The sequence below is a fragment of the Ursus maritimus genome, unplaced genomic scaffold, assembly GCF_017311325.1.
Source record: "Ursus maritimus isolate PB19 unplaced genomic scaffold, ASM1731132v1 scaffold_26, whole genome shotgun sequence".
Taxonomy (NCBI): domain Eukaryota; kingdom Metazoa; phylum Chordata; class Mammalia; order Carnivora; family Ursidae; genus Ursus; species Ursus maritimus.
The window spans coordinates 20,670,510-20,690,592 of NW_024425119.1; the positions used below are offsets into that span (position 1 = coordinate 20,670,510).

A 20,083-nucleotide genomic window follows, 5' to 3' on the forward strand; every position below is an offset into this window, starting at 1 on the left:
AATAGGAATTTTACTAGATCTAGCTCAATTCACAAATAATCATTTTTATCACCTCTCCCTTTTAACAGTCAGTAGATGACTAACTATAAGCATCTTCAAAATGCAGTCATAAAAATGAGTCCTGTTTTAGAAGAAAATGTCCACTAGAGAGTTAAATGATATATTAAAAAAGAGACATTAACTAGGATGAATTTATTCCATTCAAAATATTTTTGAGGTGGTAGGACAGGCAGTATTAGGCTTGAAACTAGAGCTCAGGAGGGTGTGGTACACTAAGGACACAGGGCTTGCAGTGTTCTCTGTATACCCAGAAACCTCAAGACACAGGGAAGAATTGTATTTGCTTGTGGTTTCCTTTCTGCTCCCAAACTCTAAATTATAATAGTACATTCAGAGCAAACTCTGCCACCTAAATCAATGCATGTCCAACTTCTGTGTACACGACCAATATATGGGTTGACTACTGGTGAAACAGTGATTTGTTATCTAAAGAAATGCATTGATTCTCCACTGCCCCAGTTCAGCCAAGGGAAAGAATACAGGTGATGTTTTCCTGGTGACAAAAATAACTCCTCTCTCTCTCTCTCTCTCTCTCTCTCTCTCTCACACACACACACACACACACACACACACACACACCACCCCAGCCCTGATTGCTTTCCTTGGCCACAATGTCTTATGAATGTTTACAATGGAAAATATGGCAACTACAAATCCAAATCCCATGACTTTCTGCCAGTGAAAATTTAGGCAAGTTAATTCATCTCCCTGGCCTTAGTTTCCTCATTACACAAAATAAGGGTAATGACTTTTCCTCTCTAATGAGGTTGTTGTAAGGATTACAGTAAGAAATGTATAAAAAGTCCCTACCTTGATACATCGCACACAGTAAAAACTCAAAAATACCATGTATCAGAAATATATTTATAATTAAATATATACTTTTTCTGAAGACCATACATGAGTCCATAGTTTCCACTGGGTTTTCTTTTATTACTCTGTTCTAATTTCTCCTCTCCACCCCTAGCTCTAACTTGACTCTTACCACACATCAGAGCATCTCTAACTCTTGACTACATCAACAAACTAAAACATCATTTATTTGTAGGTAAAGAGATATAAACATTAAGGTCTCTGCCATTCCCTCAACTATTAAATTCACCCTACAAATTTCCCCAGGACATGGAATTGTCCACACACCCACTCAGCTGATCAGCTCAAGTTCCTTGATGTTGTCTTGTATTTGTCCTGTGACTCTTTCCATATCAGGGCATCTTGGGCAGAACTTGTCTCAGTTAATTTGGAATCTTCCTTTCATCTGCTCTATAGTAAAGAGGTGCTGGCCCTTCAGGCAGCTACCCATAGATTACTCAGTCAGCCAGTTGGTGACTTTTGCTGAGTGCCCACTGAAAAAAACACAGTGGTTATTGTAGGGGGGGAAGCCAAGTCACAGGGCCTCCTCTTGAGGTGTCTACAGTCTGGTGGTCACACCATATCCTGTGTGGTTTCTGAGGATCCTTGTGAGGGAGTGAGCTTCAGCATTACCAATCAGGCTCATCCGGCAGGGGTGCTGACTATGGTCTTGTGATTTAACTGATCTTTGCAAAGATGAAGGTGACTTCCAGGATAAAACATAAGCTAAAATTTGAGCATTTATGTCTTTTTTTTTTTAAGATTTCATTTATTTATTTGAGAGACAAAGAATGAGTGATGGGGAGGGGGAGAGAAAGAGTGAGAGAGGAGAAGCAGACTCCCTGCCGAGCAGGAAGCCCTATGCAGGCTCCATCCCAGGCCCCTAGGATCATGACCTGAGCTGAAGGCAGATGCTTTTTTTTTTTTTTAAAGATTTTATTTATTTATTTGACAGACAGAGATAGCCAGCGAAAGAGGGAATACAAGCAGGGGGAAAGTGTAGCAGGGAGCCTGATGTGGGGCTCGATCCCAGGACCCTGGGATCATGCCCTGGGCCGAAGGCAGATGCTTAACGACTGAGCCACCCAGGTGCCCCTGAGCATTTATGTCTTAAGGACGCTTTGATCTTGATGGTCCTTCATAACAATGAGAATCAAACACATTGTATCGAAACTATAACCTCTGAATACTGCTGGAGAATGCAGTCAACCTGTTTTGTCATTAATGAAACATGTCAGTTTTAATGAATAAGTACTTTGTTTTTCTGTATGTTCTTTGTAGGTTGATTCATGGCTCATATGTCTGGGTTCCTTCATACCTTCTATCATGCAGTAAAAGCTCAAGAAAATCTTCTGGATACTGATTGTCAAATCCTACAACACAAGGAAATGCTTAAAACAATTAAGATAATATTTTACAAATGCATTTCCAGAAAATAATGACACCGCACTTTGGTGTAAATATCTGTCTTACGTTCTTCAAGTGCAAATGTCTGTGACACTTCCTTGTAGCTCTTTTCTTAGAAAAAACACACTGTAATTTTAGCTCCTCAATTCCTAAATTGATAATTACATAGATTCACATAAAAGGCACATTTAATACAAATTGTTTCTAATAAGGTATAATTGTGTAAAAGTGTTTCAAACGTTGCATTATCGCTCATTGGCACAATTAACAGATATAAATGGCTAACGTGTCCTAGTAACTGTGCTCATGATCCTAAAAGATGTGATCACAGAACTGATGAAAGATGAATATTCTTTGAATTAGAGCATAGAGGTGGCTGGGGAATGGGCTTGGTGAAGAGGCATCTTTAAATAGAAAAAAATCATAAAATTACTTTTTAAATGTTATGCATATCATTCATCATCAGGGAACTACAAATCAAAGCTACAATGAGATATCACCTCACACCTGTCATAATGACTAAAATCAACGATACAAGAAGCCACAGGTATTGGCGAGGATGTGGAGAAAGGGGAACCCTTTTGCACTGTTCGTAGGAATACAAACTGGTGCAGCCACTCTGGAAAAGAGTATGGAGGTTCCTTAAAAAGTTAAAAATAGGGGCATCTGGGTGGCTCAGTTGATTAAGCATCTGCCTTCAGCTCAGGTCATGATCCCAGGGGCCTGGGATCAAGTCCTGCATCAAGCTCCCTGCTCAGCGGGGAGTCTGCTTCTCCCTCTCCCTCTACTGCTCCCCCTGCTTGAGCTGTCTCTCTCTGTCAAATAAGTAAATTAAATCTTTTTTTTAAAATTTTGAAAAAAAAAAAGTTAAAAATAGAACTACTCTACGACCCGGCAATTGCTATACTAGGTATTTACCCAAAGAATACAAAAACACAAATTCAAAGGGATACATGCACCCTGATGTTTATAGTAGCATTATTTATAATAGCTAAAATAGCAAAGCAGCCCAAGTGTCCATCGATTGATGAATGGATAAAGAAGAGATATATACACACTCTCAGTGTATATATCTCAGTCAGAGAAAGAGAAATACAATATGATTTCACTCATATATGGAATATATGAAGACAAAACAAATGCGCGAAGGGAAAAAAAGAGAGAGACAGAGAGAGAGAGTGGCAAACCAGGAACAGACTCTTAACTATAGAGAACAAACTGGTAGTTATCAGAGGGGAGGCAGGTGGGGGATGGGTTGAATAGGTGATGGGGACTGAGGGGTGAACCTGTTGTGATGATCACTGGGTGTTTGTAGAAGTGTTGAATCGCTATACTGTACACCTAAAACTAGTATTACGCTGCATGTTAACTAACTGGAATTTAAATAAAAACTTTAGAAGTGTTATACATATTTAAGTATGCAAAACACACAGTTGAGCATAATTCCACGGCACCAAAACGATGTTGCCCTCACTTGTATCCCTGAGCCACCCAAATCACCTCCAAGATACAATCATGGTCTCTCTGTCTTGCAGATCTTCCAGATAAATTGTATTCAAACTATTATTTTTTAAAGTGCTATTTTGGATTATAGAGCAAATGTTTACTTTGAAAAACAAGAAACGGATGTTTAGCATTAGAAAATGTACTTGAGGAGCACCTGGGTGGCTCAGTCAGTTAAGCATTTACCTTTGGCTCAGGTCATGATCCCTGCCCCGCCCCCCACCACTCATATTCTCTCTCTCTCTCTAAGTAAATAAAATCTTTAAAAAAGATAAGAGTGTACTTGAAAATGTCTAAGCAAAGAAAATTATAATACTGTTATATACTAATACCGAAAAACATTTTGAACTGTAATGTGGTATATCGCTGTGTGCAGGTAAGGCTATTTTTGGATTTGTTCTCTCACTGTAACTCTCCACGCACCCTATAGTCTAAGATCAGACATACTACATGCTCTCTAATCATAGGCACTCACTAAATGTTCAATTTTGAATGTGTAATACTACCTCAATTTTCTCAAGGCACCCAAAAAATGTGTATGAAGTAACCATTTATAAGTAGATCCATAAGTGGTCAAATAAGAATAATTTATAAACAATTTATAACACTCCCCCATATTGTAAACCATAAATGAGGCTTTTAAAAAATTCAAATATGTTATGAAAATGGCCCTATGCTTTGCAGGGATTCAAGATGGTGGCATAGGAAGACCCTGAACTGACCTCCTCCCATTGGTACACCAAATCCACAGCTACCTATAGAATAATTCTCCCTGGAAAAGACCTGAAAATAAACTTAACAGCAACTCCACAACAAAAGATAAAAGGGCCAAATCCAGAAAGGTAGGAGAGGCAGAGAGCTGGTCTTGTCAAAAACCCCACTCCTGTCATGGCAATCCACAAGTGGGAGGGATCTCACGAATACAGAGCATATCCCTAAGGGGCAAGGTATTTGATCCCCACATCATGTACCCCAACCCTTGGGACCTGCACCAGAGAGGTGGGCACCAAAGCACCTGGCTTTGAAAACCAGCATGGCTTGTAGCTAGAAGACTGTAAGAAATGGAGAACTCCCATTTTAAAGGGCTCATGCCCAGGCTCAATACCCCGCGTACCAGTGCAAAAACAGTAGGCTGAAAAGCACCTAGACCACATGTGAGAGACATTCATCGGCTAATCTTAAAGCATCTGCCAGAAGGACAGGGGTCTGCTGGAACTCTCTCCAAGGATGGAGGTGCCAGTGCGTGTCATTTTTGCACTCTCCTACCTTGCTGGTGCTGCTTGCCCTGGAATGGTGCTCCCATTCCCCCCTTTAAAATACGTAAAATGCCAAACTCAGCAGGTGTATGTGCCAGTATCCCAGCACTCGTCTGCCTTGCCAAAGCTTGTGGAAGGGCATGCCCCAGTCTGGCCATCTTCTGTGGATCCGAGCCGCCAAAGCCAGCAGGTGCATTCAGAACACACAAGGGATGCCCCTTAAACACCTGTTTCTGGGCCAAGGGGAACTTGTGCATCTGGAGCCCACAGGTCTGAAACAATTAGAGAAATAGTCACTCCCAGGTCAGATGCAGACAGCAGGCTTAAACACACCCCCATCCTCCAGTGACCATTCCTTCAAGACTGGGAGACACAGCTGTTTGACATAATACAAAGAAACAGACATAGAGAGTCAAGCAAAATGAAGAAGAGGTATATGCTTCAATAGAAAGAACAAGATAAAACCCCAGAAAAAACCTTAATGAAATGGAGATAAGTAATTTACCTGATAGAGTTCGAAGGGATGACCACAAAGATGCTCACCAATCTGAGAGTGGACGAATACAGAAAGAACTTCAACAGAGATATAAAATATAGAAAGTACCAAACGGAAGTCACAGAGCTGAAGAATACAATAATGGACCTGAAAAATAAACTAACGGTGTTCAACAGCAGGCTAGATGAAACAGAAGGAAGGATCAGTGACCTGGAAGACAGGACAGTGGAACTCACCGAAACAGAGTATCAGGAAGAAGGAAAAAAACCCCACAACTTTTAAGTGAAGATAGCTCAAGGAACCTCTGGGACAATATCAAGCAGATCAACATTTGCATAATAGGGGAACCAGAAGAAGAAGAGAAAGGGAAAGAAAACTTATTTGAACAAACAATAGCTGAAAACTTCCCTAACCTAGGGAAGGAGGAAACATTCAGATTTAGGAATCCCACCTAATGAGACCCACACCAGAACACATTATAATTAAAATGTCAAAAGTTAAAGATGGAATCTTAAAGCAGCAAGAGAAAAACAACATGTTACATATAAGGGAACCCCTGTAAGACCACATGCACATTTTCAACAGAAACCTGCAGATCAGAAGAAAGTGGCATGATATATTCAAAGGGCTAAAAGCAAAAAACTGCCTATCAAGAAGACTCTATCTGGCAAGGTTTTCATTCAGTTGAAGGAGAGATAGAGAGTTTTCCAGACAAGGGAAAACTAAAGGACCACCACTAATCTGGCCTTACAAGAAATGTTAAAGGGACTTCTTTAAGCTGAAGGGAAAGGGCACTTATCAGTAACATGAAAATATATAAATGTAAAAATGTCATTGGTAAAGGAAAACATATAATGAAGGTAATGGACTAATCATTTACAAAGTTAGCACGAAGGTTAAAATATAAAAATAGTAAAAAATAACTATAATTACAGTAATTAGTTAGAGGATACACAACATAAAAGGATGTAAAACATGACATCAAAAACAAAACATGGATGGGGAGTAAAAACGTAGGATTTTAGTATGTGTTCAAACTTAACTTGCTATCAACTTAAAATAGACTATTGTGTTTATATAGGCTGAGACATGTAAGCCTCATGGTAACCACAAAGCAAAGACCTATAGTAGATACACAAAAAAATAATGAGAATGGAATCTAAACATAACACTGAAGAAAGACATCAAACCATAAAGGAAGAAAGCGAAAGAAGAAACAAGGAACAACTACAAAACAGCCAGAAAACAATGAACTAAATGGCAAAAGTACATACCTATCTATAATTACTTTAAACGTAAGTGGACTAAATTCTCCAATCAAAAGACATAGAGTGTCCATCAATGGATGAATGGATAAAGAAGATGAGGTATATATGCAATGGAATACTACTCGGTCATAAAAAAGAATGAAATTTCACCATTTGCCACAACAAAGATGGACTCTGAGGGAATTATAGTAAGTGAAATAAATCACAGAGACAAATACTGTGTGATGTCGCTTATATGTGGAATCTAAAACACAAAACAAACAGAACAAAACAAAATTCGTAGATGGAGAGCACAGATTGGTGGTTGCCAGAAGGGACGGGGGTGGGAATGAGAGTAAAGGAAGTCAGGAAATATAAAACTCCAGTCATAAAATAAATAAGTCATGGGGTAACATATAGCATGTGACTATAGTCAACAATACTCTATTGCATATTACATAACTTATATGGTAACAGGGAAATGAGACTTACTGTGGTAATCATTTCAGTGTATACAAACATCAAATCATGATGTTGTACACCTGAAACTAATATAATGTTACATGTCAATTATAGTTTAATTTAAAAAAAAAGAAAATGGTGTTATTCTTGAAATGCATGCACAGATAGGTCTAGTTCTTTGAATTCTAAATCTTCACCTCTCCAGTATTCTATGAACATTATGCTTACTACTGTGCTGTGCGCCCTAACCACAAATATTCATTAATTCTGAATTCGAATATAGCAATGCTGATTGTATATAATGCAAACTTAGTCTTGTTTATTTGCAATAAATAAATATAGATAACCCCGAAAAAATGCTTAGGCCTAGTCTTCAACATGTTAAGTTTAAAAAATGCATCTCCCTAAATATATATATACATATATACACACTTAGGAATAATATAAAAATACATTTATTGTACTGCCTCCCACCAGACTGTATTAAGACCTCTTGAAATCACTTGAATTCCCTGAATCTGTGAGTATAATAACCACTTCTCCTTGTTCCTTACATAGTTTTTGGAAAGAGCAAATAAACATACTTGAGAGCAAGCTGCAAATATAAACTAGACTACACGAAGTGTTACAATTATGTAGTTATATAGAAGGAGTTTTCACAATCGAAAGGCTTGAGGAATTGTCTGCTCCCACACCCTCATATGCTGAGCCCCAGCAAGGGTAAAATGACATGCTGTAGGTCACAGAGCTAGTTTGTGGCAAGAGTTTATCCTGTTCCCCTCTGTGTTCTCTGCTGGCTCCTCAGCCTCTACCTAATGCCAGTATTTTGGAGTGGGTGCTTGGATTTGGCCCAGGGTCTTTGCTCTTCTCATCTACCTGAACTCTCCGGGTGATTGTGGCCCCTCCTGTAGCCGAAATACCTCCCCAACCTCATCTCCGTGCACTGTGGCAGCACTGGCATCTTTCCCACATTAGAGCCTTGGAAAGGCTCTGCCTGTGCCCAGAGTGAAATGGAGACAGGGCTCACTCCACACGCCACTTCTCAGAAGGTCCCTGACCCCTCACCATCTGTCTCTGAATGACCTCTATCAGAGCACTAGTGCATCTCCAGGTTCTACATACAAGACAGAATTGTTTAACGTACCATTTCTAGATCCAGCTAACGCAACACCTAGTAGGAGCTCAATAGACAGATGTCATATTGACTTAAGAGAACTACGTTTTTATTTCCTACATTTTCCTACTGTTTGTATATATTGCAAAAATAATAATAATAATAATAATTGCAATGGAGAGAAAAACACATTCCCATACGGGAAAAATTACCCAGGGCAGCTCCATGAGGGAAAGATAGACATAGTAATAATAATAATAATAATAATAATAATAATAATAATAATAATAATAATAAAAATTGCAATGGAGAGAAAAACACATTCCTATCCGGGAAAAATTATCCAGGGCACCTCCATGAGGGAAAGATAGATATAGAAAGACCTCCCCACTCTGCCCCAGGTTTCACGAGTAAGATAAAAAGTCTTTGAAGGAGCCCAACTCTCGTTCTCTGAGCAGGAACTTGGCTCTCTCCCATGTACATGACTTCCCCCCAAAACACTCTCAACTAGGGTCTTCAGCTTCCCTTACTCCACTGAGCTCAGAGCTCACAGGTGGGTTAGTGTTCTCTTAACCACCTTTGACCACTTCTAGATATTCTCTATTTATCCTTAAAAATGCTCACAAAATCCAAATCCCATGCCACAGCCCCCCTTCCTTGGCTCAGCTTTCTTCTGTCTGTGGAACTGCAGGGCTTAGCCTTCCTGGCCCTGGAGCTTTTGGCACCTGTGTCATGGTCATTCCCATGTCAGTGAGACTCTGGGGACCAACTGAAAGAATCTCCACACTATAGCTTCAAAGTTCCTTGCTTCCACAGCTACAAATGTCTTCTTTTTCTGCCACACATCTGATCATCCCCCAGACAAACTGCGTTCTGAAATCATATACTCTGGTGGGCCACTCTTTGACGTTAGTTCTATTATTCCACCTCTCTCTTATCTTTGCCACCACCCACTGCCTCTGGGCTCTGAATGACCTGCCCTTGGGCCCCATTTGGCACCCTTCCTCTCTTGTTCATGCCTCTCAGAGCCACCTCCTCTCCAGCCCAGACTTCAAGGTATGTCACCTCACACTTTCTCTAACCGGTAACCTCCGTGTTGTCACTCCCCCTCTTTCCTCCCTCTCACCCGGACAATCCCAAACCCATGTCAATTCAATCACTTGCTGTCTTCACTTCTGGTCAAAATCATCCAACGGTGCAGGCTGGTGCCACCACAGGTGGATGGATGGTCTCTACCCCTGGCTGGACACATCGTTAACAGTTTTTTACACACCCCTGCAGAAGCCTCCTATGTTCCCCTCCAAGGGACATACATGTCACCACTCTGCTCAGTCCCTTAACCAAATTTCCTCGCTGTTCGAAAGTTATGTCCCCTCCTTCCAGTTGTCCCAGCCATACACAGATCAGATCCGTCTTCAAATCCCAGTGGCTACTCAGAAATGCCTTTGTGAAAAACAAAGATGAAAAGGGTGTAGAGTGAAATGAGTAAATGAAAATGTTTATTTACAGACAATCTTTGAAGTTTTTATCACCTGACTATATAATCTAAAGCAAAATCTAAGTGTTTCTACTTTTGGGTCTCCCCAAGACCTCTGAGCCCTTCCCTTCTTGGCTTTGCGCTTTCTTGGGGCACGTTCCCTTGCTCCCTGGCCCTCTCCTACATTCACTTGTATATGAACCTGAAGGGAAGCTAAAGAGCAGTTACAATTGATTAATCACAAGTGACTAGCTTTGAAAGGCCCCAGGGCTTTTGGAAGGGGTGGGGGAAAGGAGAGAAGGCGGAGGCCGCGCTGTGGGTGCTCTCTCTTACCGCATGACAAAATTTGCTTCATCTATTTGACGGCCACAGCCACTCTTCTTCAGAATCCCACCATTTCCCACCACCGCGCATTTCTTCAAGGGCAGCTGGAATGGGGTTGCCTAGCAACAGAAAACAAGGCGGGTTTTCACTGCAGAGAACACACAACCGCTCACAAAATCATTGTTTACAGCAGACCCGTTGGAGGAATTTGATTGAAGGCTAGGCAGACCAAAAGAGCATGGAGAAAGAAAGATGCCAAGAAGTTTGTAAGGAATAAACTAGCCTGTGCCTTTGAAACTAAAAAAAAATTTTTAAAAATAAAAAAATTAATGCCCTGAAGTGTATTTAAATATAACATATTTTGTATCAAAGTGACCATGTACATAGAAGAGACTGGCTGCTTTCGAAAAGAGAAAAATCCATACTAAACATAGGATTAGTTTTAAAGGCATTAAACTGGGAACAAGCTTAAATGAATTCTCTCTCCCTATCTGAATGCAATTTCATTCATTCATACAGGTTCACTCAACAAACAGTGGCTGAGTGTTTCCTATGCTAATTGTCAGGGATAAATACAAAAAGATATAGAATCTAGTCACAGGTCTCAGGACTCACAGTTTGCGATGTAGGGGACTGTGAACACAGAAACTTATCTAACAGACTCTAACGTAATGCTGAAATTATTGTAGAAGACGTATGCTCTATGTGCTGTGGAGAATCCGACACAGGAGGAAAAGGGCAAATTTCTGCCAAGCCAACTCAAGAGAAAGCTTTCTCACTCGAGATGAATCTTAAAGGATGAATAGGATTTTGCCAGGCAGAGAAAGCAGTATAAACAAAGGCACAAAGTATGCTGAAAGCAAATGCTGTGTTTATGAGAAAATGTACACTCTGGGTGGGTCTGTCTAGAACTTGGGAGGTGCTGAGGGGCAAGTGACTTGTGCAAACCAGACAGCATGTGACTTTCTTTCTGCAAACATTGAACTGGACTGCAAAGAAAATGTTCAGTGTACCTGAGTGCTCCCTGAAGTGCTATTTATAGTACGAGGGACTATCAAAACCTAGCAATAGCCCCTGGAAGTGAAATGCGTCATTCCGTGTCTTTTAGCTGGGTCAGCAAGAACAACCAGCTACAGGATCTCCTGCTTGCCGAAACAATGCCTATTGGTTGCAGTTCTTTGGGGGAAGAACTTACATCTACAGAACTGGTACATAAAATAACTATTCTGATATTAAGTAGGCCATCCTGCATGAATTTGAAGCCAATATGGATTATACCAGAAGAACAAATGGAATACATGAATATATGCTATAAAGGCTTCACATAGGCACAAAGTAATTAAACCAGAAAAATAAAATTCCAAGAGTCTGTGTGATCATTCGTAGCTGAGGTCGGCACTTAATGCAGCACAAGAAAAAATTCGGGGCGCCTGGGTGGCACAGCGGTTAAGCGTCTGCCTTCGGCTCAGGGCGTGATCCCGGCGTTCTGGGATCGAGCCCCACATCAGGCTCCTCCGCTATGAGCCTGCTTCTTCCTCTCCCACTCCCTCTGCTGTGTTCCCTCTCTCGCTGGCTGTCTCTATCTCCGTCAAATAAATAAATAAAATCTCAAAAAAAAAAAAAAGAAAGAAAGAAAGAAAAAATTCTACTTCCTCTATATCTAGTAGGTAAAAGAAACACCCAATGCTATAAAAATATAGTTGATAAAGATACAGTACTTAAACTGTAAAGTCTAAGCATTTGCCAGCAGATAATTAAGAATTCCCTGCATGACTGCAACAGAGAACAGTCCAGTGAACTCCAGAGCAGGACACAGAGAAGAAGGACACACACAGGCCAGCACTCTAACCCATCCAGATTGATCCAGGGTGATATGTGGCATTTTCCTCAGTCAGTCCTAAGGAGGGTTTGAAGTCAACATTAGAAATACATTGATTAGATCTACCGAAACAAGGCAAAGGATCATAGGCGAAGAGAGGAAAAAATGAAACAAGACGAAACCAGAGAGGGAGACAAACCATAAGAGAGTCTTAATCTTAGGAAACAAACTGAGGGTGGCTGGAGCGGAGGGGGTAGGGGTGGGGTAACAGGGTGATGGACATTGGGGAGGGTATGTGTTATAATGAGCACTGGGTATTATATAAGACTGATGAATCACAGACCTGTACCCCTGAAACAAATAATACATCATATATTAACTGAACTTAAATTAAAAAAAGAAAAAATATATATAAAAATAAAATAAAAATGCAAAAAAATACATTGGTTAGATCTATAATATGTTAGATGTAGATTTAAGTATATATGCTCAAATTAGCTATTCATTTATTCCACAAGCATTTACTGAGTGCCTACTATGTTCTAGGCACTGTTCTGGGTAACAGGGACATAAGTAATAAACCCTGTTCCTATGGAGCTTACATTCTCGTGGGTAGACATAGTAAGTAAAGGCAAATGAGTGAAATGAATAATATATCAGGGGCGCCTGGGTGGCTCAGTTGTTAAGCGTCTGTCTGCCTTCGGCTCAGGATCGAGCCCCACATCAGGCTCCTCTGCTGGGAGCCTGCTTCTTCCTCTCCCACTCCCCCTGCTTGTGCTCCCTCTCTCTCTGGCTGTCTCTGTCAAATAAATAAATAAACTCTTAAAAAAAAAACCCAAACCAATATGTCAAATGGTGATATGGGCTGTGGAGAGAAACAAATCATTGGCATGAGACAATCAGGAAATGGCTTTTGAAGGACTGCAATTCAAACAGGGTAGTTGGGGAAGACCTCAAGGGAGACATATGAGCAAATCCTTGAAAATGAGGTGGTGAGCATTATAGACATCCAGGGGGAACTGTTGTTGCTGACCTTGAGGAAGAAACATTCCTGGGGTACAAAAGGAAGAGCAAAGACCCCATTGTGTCTGGAAATGAGGAAGCAGGGGACTCAGAAGTAAAAGAGGAAGTCAGAGAGTTGACTGGTGGAGAGGTTAGAGAACAAATTCTTAGGGCCTTGAAGGGTATGAGAAAGACTTCGGGTTTTGTTCGAAGATGAACATCAAGTCAAAGTAGGGTGAGCAAAGGAGTAACGTTACGCCATATTTTGGAACAACCACTCTGCTTCTGTGTGAACAGGCTACAAGATGTCATGGGTAGAAAGAAAGGGACCAGTCAGGAGTCCCCTGCAGCAGTGGACTAGAGATTCTGGTGGCTTGGAGGAGGGTGAGGGCACTGGGGATGGTGAGAAGTGAGAAGAGTCTGGAGATATTTTGGAGGAAGGGCTGACAGGATTTGCGATGTAATGGAAACAGAATAAGAGAAAAAGAGGAATTAATAATGCCAAGGGTTTTGGCTAAAATAGCTGTAAAGATGGACCTGCCATTTACTGAGGTATAGATTACAGAGGAGCAGGTTTGGGGGGAAATGATTTGGAGTTCAATTTTAAATATGTCATGTGTGATGTCTCCTTTAGGCATTTAAATGACAGTGTCAAGGAGGCAACTGAAATATGAGAATACAGTCAGTGAACTGGTCTTTCCTGGAGAAAGCTGGGAGTGATCAGCATACAGCAGATAACTAAAGTTAGGAGACTAGATGGTGAATGGAAGTAGATAGACAAGAGAAGAGGTCAAAGACCTGAATCCTTGGACACTCCAACAAGAAGTTAGGACACCAAGGAGTCTAAGGAGTGGTCAATAAAATGGTAGAAAAACAAACAAACAAACAAAAAACAAAAAAAAAAAACAAACAAAAAAATGCAAGTGTGGTGTCCTGGAAGATAAGTTAAAAAAAAAAAGTGTCTCAAAAAAGAAGGGGAAAAAATTGTAGCAAATTCAATAGGTTTGCAATAATAAATAGATTAATAAATAAAGTAAAATAACAACTGAAAATTGCCCCCTGGATTTAGCAACATGGAGGTCACTTTGTAACCTTAACAAGGATAGATCTGGTTCACAGTGTAGACAAAAGCCCGATCTGAGCTTAGTGAGTTATACACGTTTATTTGCATATCTATTTGTACATAGTTTATTTAAAAAGTGTGGGCTCATTCATGCTCAACTAATATTTAGTTTGCCTTGGGGCACCTGGGTGGCTCAGTCAGTCAAGCATAGGACTCTTGATTTTGGCTCAGGTCATGATCTCAATGGTGTGAGATCAAGCCCCATATTGGCCTCTGCTCTGGGTGTGGCGCCTACTTGGGATTCTCCCTCTCCCTCTGCCCCCCCTCAAAAAAATAACAAAATAAAGTAATAATAATAATATTTAGTTTGTCTTGTAAAAGCCAACTTAAACCCCACCGCATTGTTGCTAGAGTTCTTGGGGGCACCTGGGTGGCTCAGCTGGTTAAATGTTGGACTCTTGGTTTCAGCTCAGGTCATGATTTCAGGGTCATGAGACTGAGCCTAGTGTTGGGCTCCATCCTCAGCAGGGAGTCTACTTGAGGATTCTCTCCTGGGGTTCCTGGGTGGCTCAGTCATTAAGCCTCTGCCTTTGGCTCAGGGCATGATCCCAATGTTCTGGGATCGAGCCCCACATCAGGCTCCTTCGCTGGGAGCCTGCTTCTTCCTCTCCCACTCCCCCTGCTTGTGTTCTCTCTTTCACTGGCTGTCTCTCTCTCTGTCAAATAAATAAATAAAATCTTAAAAAAAATAAAAAATATAAAATAATTTAAAAAAACGATTCTCTCCCTCTTCCTGGGCCCAAAATAAATGAATCCTAAAAAAAAAAAAAAGAGAGAGAGAGAGAGAGATTTCTTGAACCAGACTGAATGGCAATCCCAGGCTTCCAGGCAAGAATCTAGGCACAGAAGCACCATATCTGGGAAGAGGCAGCAGTAGCAGCAGCAACATAAAACTAGGCGTCTCCAGGGGTGCCTGGGTGGCTCAGTAGGTTGGGCAATGGGCTCTTGATTTTGGCTCAGGTCATGATCTCAGGGTAGTGGGATCTAAACCCAGTGTCAGACTCTGTGCTCAGCAGGGAGTCAGCTTTAGATTTTTCTCCTTCTCACTCTCCCTCTGCCCCTCCCTCCACTTGTGCACGCTCTCTCTCTCAAACAAATAAATCTTAAAAAAAAAAAAAAAAGCCACATGCCTCCTACCTCCTAACTTCCAGGTTGTAGGACTGTGGGACTATAGGGCAGGCAGTCCGACCCTTCAGTGTTCCACTTCTTGTCTCTAAAGAGGGCTAATATCACAGGATTATATGAGATTATATGAGATGCTGTACGTACATCTCCTTGAGCTCTTGGTATGGTGTTCCTTCCCTTCTTCTTTCATCCCTTTCCTCCTTCTAGCACAATTCACTGACTTGTTCAAGCCATAAAATACTGAGATTCCATGGGTTTGGGGACACATGATAAAGCAGTGATTTGCCTACCTCTATCTTCACAATTGTAAAATTTAACTATTATAGTCATATACTATAACAAAAGTTTTAAAAGCTCTTGAACTAAAAGCCAGGCGTGGAGAGAGCCATTTCTTTTTTTTCCGTTAATATTTGTGTGCTACTTCTCCATCTAGTCAACTGCTGGCCCTACACAAGAATTTCATTTCAATAAATATTTCTCAAGGGCCTACGTGCACACTATCCTAGGCACAGTAACAGCTCACCAAAGCTTTACACAAAGGAAAAACTTTTTTTTAATTATAATAATATTTTTTTATTATATTGTGTTAGTCACCATACAGTACATCCCTGGTTTTTGATGTAAAGTTCGATGATTCATTAGTTGCGTATAACACCCAGTGCACCATGCAGTACGTGCCCTCCTTACTACCCATCACCAGCCTATCCCATTCCCCCACCACCTCCCCTCTGAAGCCCTCAGCTTGTTTCTCAGAGTCCATAGTCTCTCATACTTCATTCCCCCTTCTGATTACCCCCTCTTTCTTTATCCCTTTCTTCTCCTACCGATCTTCCTAGTTCTTATGTTCCATAGATGAGAGAAATCATATAATTGTCTTTCTCTGCTTAACTTATTTCACTTAGCATTATCTCCTCCAGTGCCGTCCATGTTGCAGCAAATGTTGAGAATTCGTTCTTTCTGATGGCTGAGTAATATTCCATTGTATATATGGACCACATCTTCTTAATCCAGTCATCTGTTGAAGGGCATCTCGGCTCCTTCCATGATTTAGCTATTGTGGACAATGCTGCTATGAACATTGGGGTGCATATGGCCCTTCTCTTCACTACGTCTACACAGAGGAAAAACTTAACTGAGAAAATACTGTGGAATTTTAACTAATTGAGATAATTAGTGCTATTTTAAATACAGACTATCTCAACTTGGCAAAGGCAGTGCCTACCACAATGATATGTGAACACAATGTTCTCCTTCTGGGGTACAGTACCTAGAAAGAACTTTAGGTCATTTGTTTCCAAATGAATATTACTATTTTGGCAAGGAGTATTTTTTTTTTATTAAGGCACTGCATCCTTTCTTTTCAAATGTATCTCCTTGCATCCCTGCCAGAAAATGTCTACTGGATCTGAGAATATAGTATACTATAAAACCTTAAAAAATACTACTCTATGTCCATCAGTAAATGAATGGATAAAGAAGTCATGGTATATATGGTATATATAGGTATGTGTACACACAACACACACACACACACACACACACACACCAGAATATTACTCAGCCATAAAAAAAAAAACAAACCCACAAGATCTTGTCATTTGTGACATGCATGGACCTAGAGGGTATTATGCTAAATGAGAATAAGTCAAACAGAGAAAGACAAATACCATATGATTTCACTTATATATGGAATGTAAAAAACAAAACAAATGAATAAACAAAAAAAAGCAAAAAGAGATCCATAGATACAGAGAACAAAGTGATGGTTGCCAGAAGGAAGGTAGCTGGGGGAATAAGCAAAATGGGTAAAGGGGAGTGGGAGACATAGGCTCCCAGTAATGGAATGATTAAGTCATGGGAATAGAAGGTACAAGATAGGGAATATAATCAATGGTATTGTAATAGTGTGGTATAGGGACAGACAGATGATAGTAGCTACACTTGTGGTGAGTATAGCATAACGGATACACTTGTGGAATCACTATATTGTGCACCTGAAACTAATGTAATACTGTGTGTCAACTGTACTTCAATTAAAAAAAGAAACAACAAAAAAATATTCTCTAAATGAAAGAATGGATAGGCAGATCAACCATATGGATGAGCGCGAAATATTGCTGCAACACTAATTCACCTGATGGATCTTTGTCCAAATTTTTTTTGCCTATCACTGTCCCATCTATTAATGGCCATCCTCTTAATGACTATATTATATTAACCATCTGGAATTGCCAGTATCCTCACATTCTCAGTGCCTCACAGGAAGTCAGGCATGATAATAACTATCCCATCTGTCTCCCAGTACAATTATAAGAATTAAAATAAGGTGAGGCATTGAACATCACCATATATGGCATTAGTATATTACTGTGTAATAAAAAATTTGATTCTCTAGGAAAAAATGTGCCAGTATATTGCTAGACTACTACAATAGGTAGTTTATCGTTGGGTAAGATACTTTCAACTTCAAAGAATTATATAGGTCTTGAACAAAATATTTTTTATCATTGGCCTTTGAGGATATATCACCTACTTCTATGAATCAATGAATTTAATGAATTTTTAAATGTACATTTTTTGTGTGAATTGTTGCAAGGAGCCTATCTTTTTTTGCTCAACACTCTATATCCCAGGTAAGCACAGAGCAGATAATCAACAATTTGTTTAATATGTTAATTGTTTAATTGGCTTTGTTGAACATCTAATCTGTTTTCACCAGTACCTTACCTTAAGTGGAATTTTCTTAATGTCACAATGGGTATATAACTTAATCACCAAACCGCAAGAACAAACATGAGCCCCGCCACCCTCTAAATAAGAGCCAATGAATAAAGCCATTGCTAATTTGGTTTTTTGAGTTATGCCTTATCTTTATCATGGCCCATGGCCTACTTTGCCTGGGCCTCTTCTTAAATAGCCTGATGTCCAACTTGCCTTTTCACTCAACAACTATTTGTTGAGCACCTCTGATGGACCAGAAGCTGCTGTGTATGCTGAGAATGTGCTGGTGAACAAAACAGACCTGGACCCCATTCACGGAGCTAACATGCTAACAGGAAAAACAGAATTTAACAAATACGATAGGAAAGTACAGAGTGCTGTACGGTTATAGGACATCTTTATGAGGAAGTGACCCTGAGACCTGAGATGTCAAGTTTTTAGGCATAAGAAAAATAGTTGAGATTTCTGGTCTATTAAATAATCTCAGGAAAGTTGAAAGAAAAAAAGGACAAAAATTAAGGTCTTTAACGTTTCACGGCAAAAATGAAGGTGAAGAGACTTGTTACAGGCTGGGAGACTTTTTCAGAAGCAAATTACAAATGCCACCTGATAAATTATTCCTGGCTTACAATATGACTTCTGGAAGAATGCTATTAAAATCTGAAGAATTTAAACCATGTTTTTTGTGCCTTATGTAAATAGCTCTAGAGCATCCCAGAATGGTTTTTCTAATTAAGTGAATGAAGCGTTATTTACCAAAGTTATTTCCAAAGCAAGATGCCTCACTTCTTCCTCTTCATGTGCAATCGCACAAGACAACAAAGCACTAAGGGCCAGTGACTTCAATTACTAACATGAGGACACTCTGTGCCTACTCATCCTCTATCCCATAGACATAACTAGATGTCTTGAATGATAATTACACGATCTCCATGAGGAAGTGAGTTAGCCACCATCAATCACTAACCCCTTTAGAGTCTGAGCTTGTCTTGCTGGGAGGGGAGGAGGTACATGCAGAAAAAGAAAAATGTCAACCACCTGGTAGATAGAGAACTGGATTAAACAATGCTGCAGGAACTATTTTTACAGGAACACACAACATTTTAGTAAAAACACCTCTGATACAAATGAATTTACAATAGTCTTTTGAGGCATGTCTACAATGTAAAAAATTAGCATCATGCATTGATGTGAAATAAAAATCAAAGAATATAAAATGTTCTACAGAACCACCGTAGGGCAAAACCAGATATTGGGGGCAGGCTGTAATGTCCCTACATCCAAGTTATAAAAAATAACTAACCTTATATCTAGACTTCTTGGGAGCACCAGGAAGCCCAAAAGTTTAAAATCCCAGAGGTGACCCAGTTGGATTCTGTGAAAATGAGTAAAGGAAAACCTCACTCAAAATGGAGCTGATTAGTCCTGAAGTAGGAGCTCTCAAACCTGTACCGCTACTTGCACCTTACTTTACCTACCTGGGCAGGAGGAAGCTTATTTTACTACCCCAGCAGGAGGAAAGAGAAGATCTTGTCCTAGCCTGGCAACAGCCCAGACCATGAGAAATCACCACAACCCTCAACTCTTGCTTTCCTCCAATGAACTTTCATTCAAGTTCTCTCAACTCCTTCCTTTCCTCTCTAAAAGTAAACCATGAGAAATCACCACAACCCTCAACTCTTGCTTTCCTCCAATGAACTTTCATTCAAGTTCTCTCAACTCCTTCCTTTCCTCTCTAAAAGTAAACCCCGCTACTTCACCACAACCCTCAACTCTTGCTTTCCTCCAATGAACTTTCATTCAAGTTCTCTCAACTCCTTCCTTTCCTCTCTAAAAGTAAACCCCGCTCCTTTGTTCTCCAGACTTGTCTACGGTTGATTACAGTTTGCATGTCCCAAATTGCAATTTGCTCTGCTATTCCCAAATAAATTCATTCTGCTGGTAAAATAACTGGCTACTTTATTTTTAAGGTTGACAATTCTACCCATAGTGGAGCTCAGCTAGAAACAATCCAAACTCTGAACAAACAAGAGAAGGTACTTCAATGCCCAGACTTAGGAGAACTGAGTAACAGACTGAATCAGATTAAGCAAAC

At 40.2% G+C, this 20,083-nt stretch overlaps 1 protein-coding gene across 1 annotated transcript in view; it reads right to left on the reverse strand.

The window, feature by feature from the left end:
- ST8SIA1 (ST8 alpha-N-acetyl-neuraminide alpha-2,8-sialyltransferase 1) overlaps positions 1-20,083 on the reverse strand; it is a 141,499-nt gene that overhangs the window by 45,201 nt on the left and 76,215 nt on the right. The window contains exon 3 of the mRNA XM_008693120.2: positions 10,208-10,317. Within this exon, the coding sequence (XP_008691342.1) occupies positions 10,208-10,317 (110 nt within the window). The remainder of the gene's footprint in view (positions 1-10,207; positions 10,318-20,083) is intronic.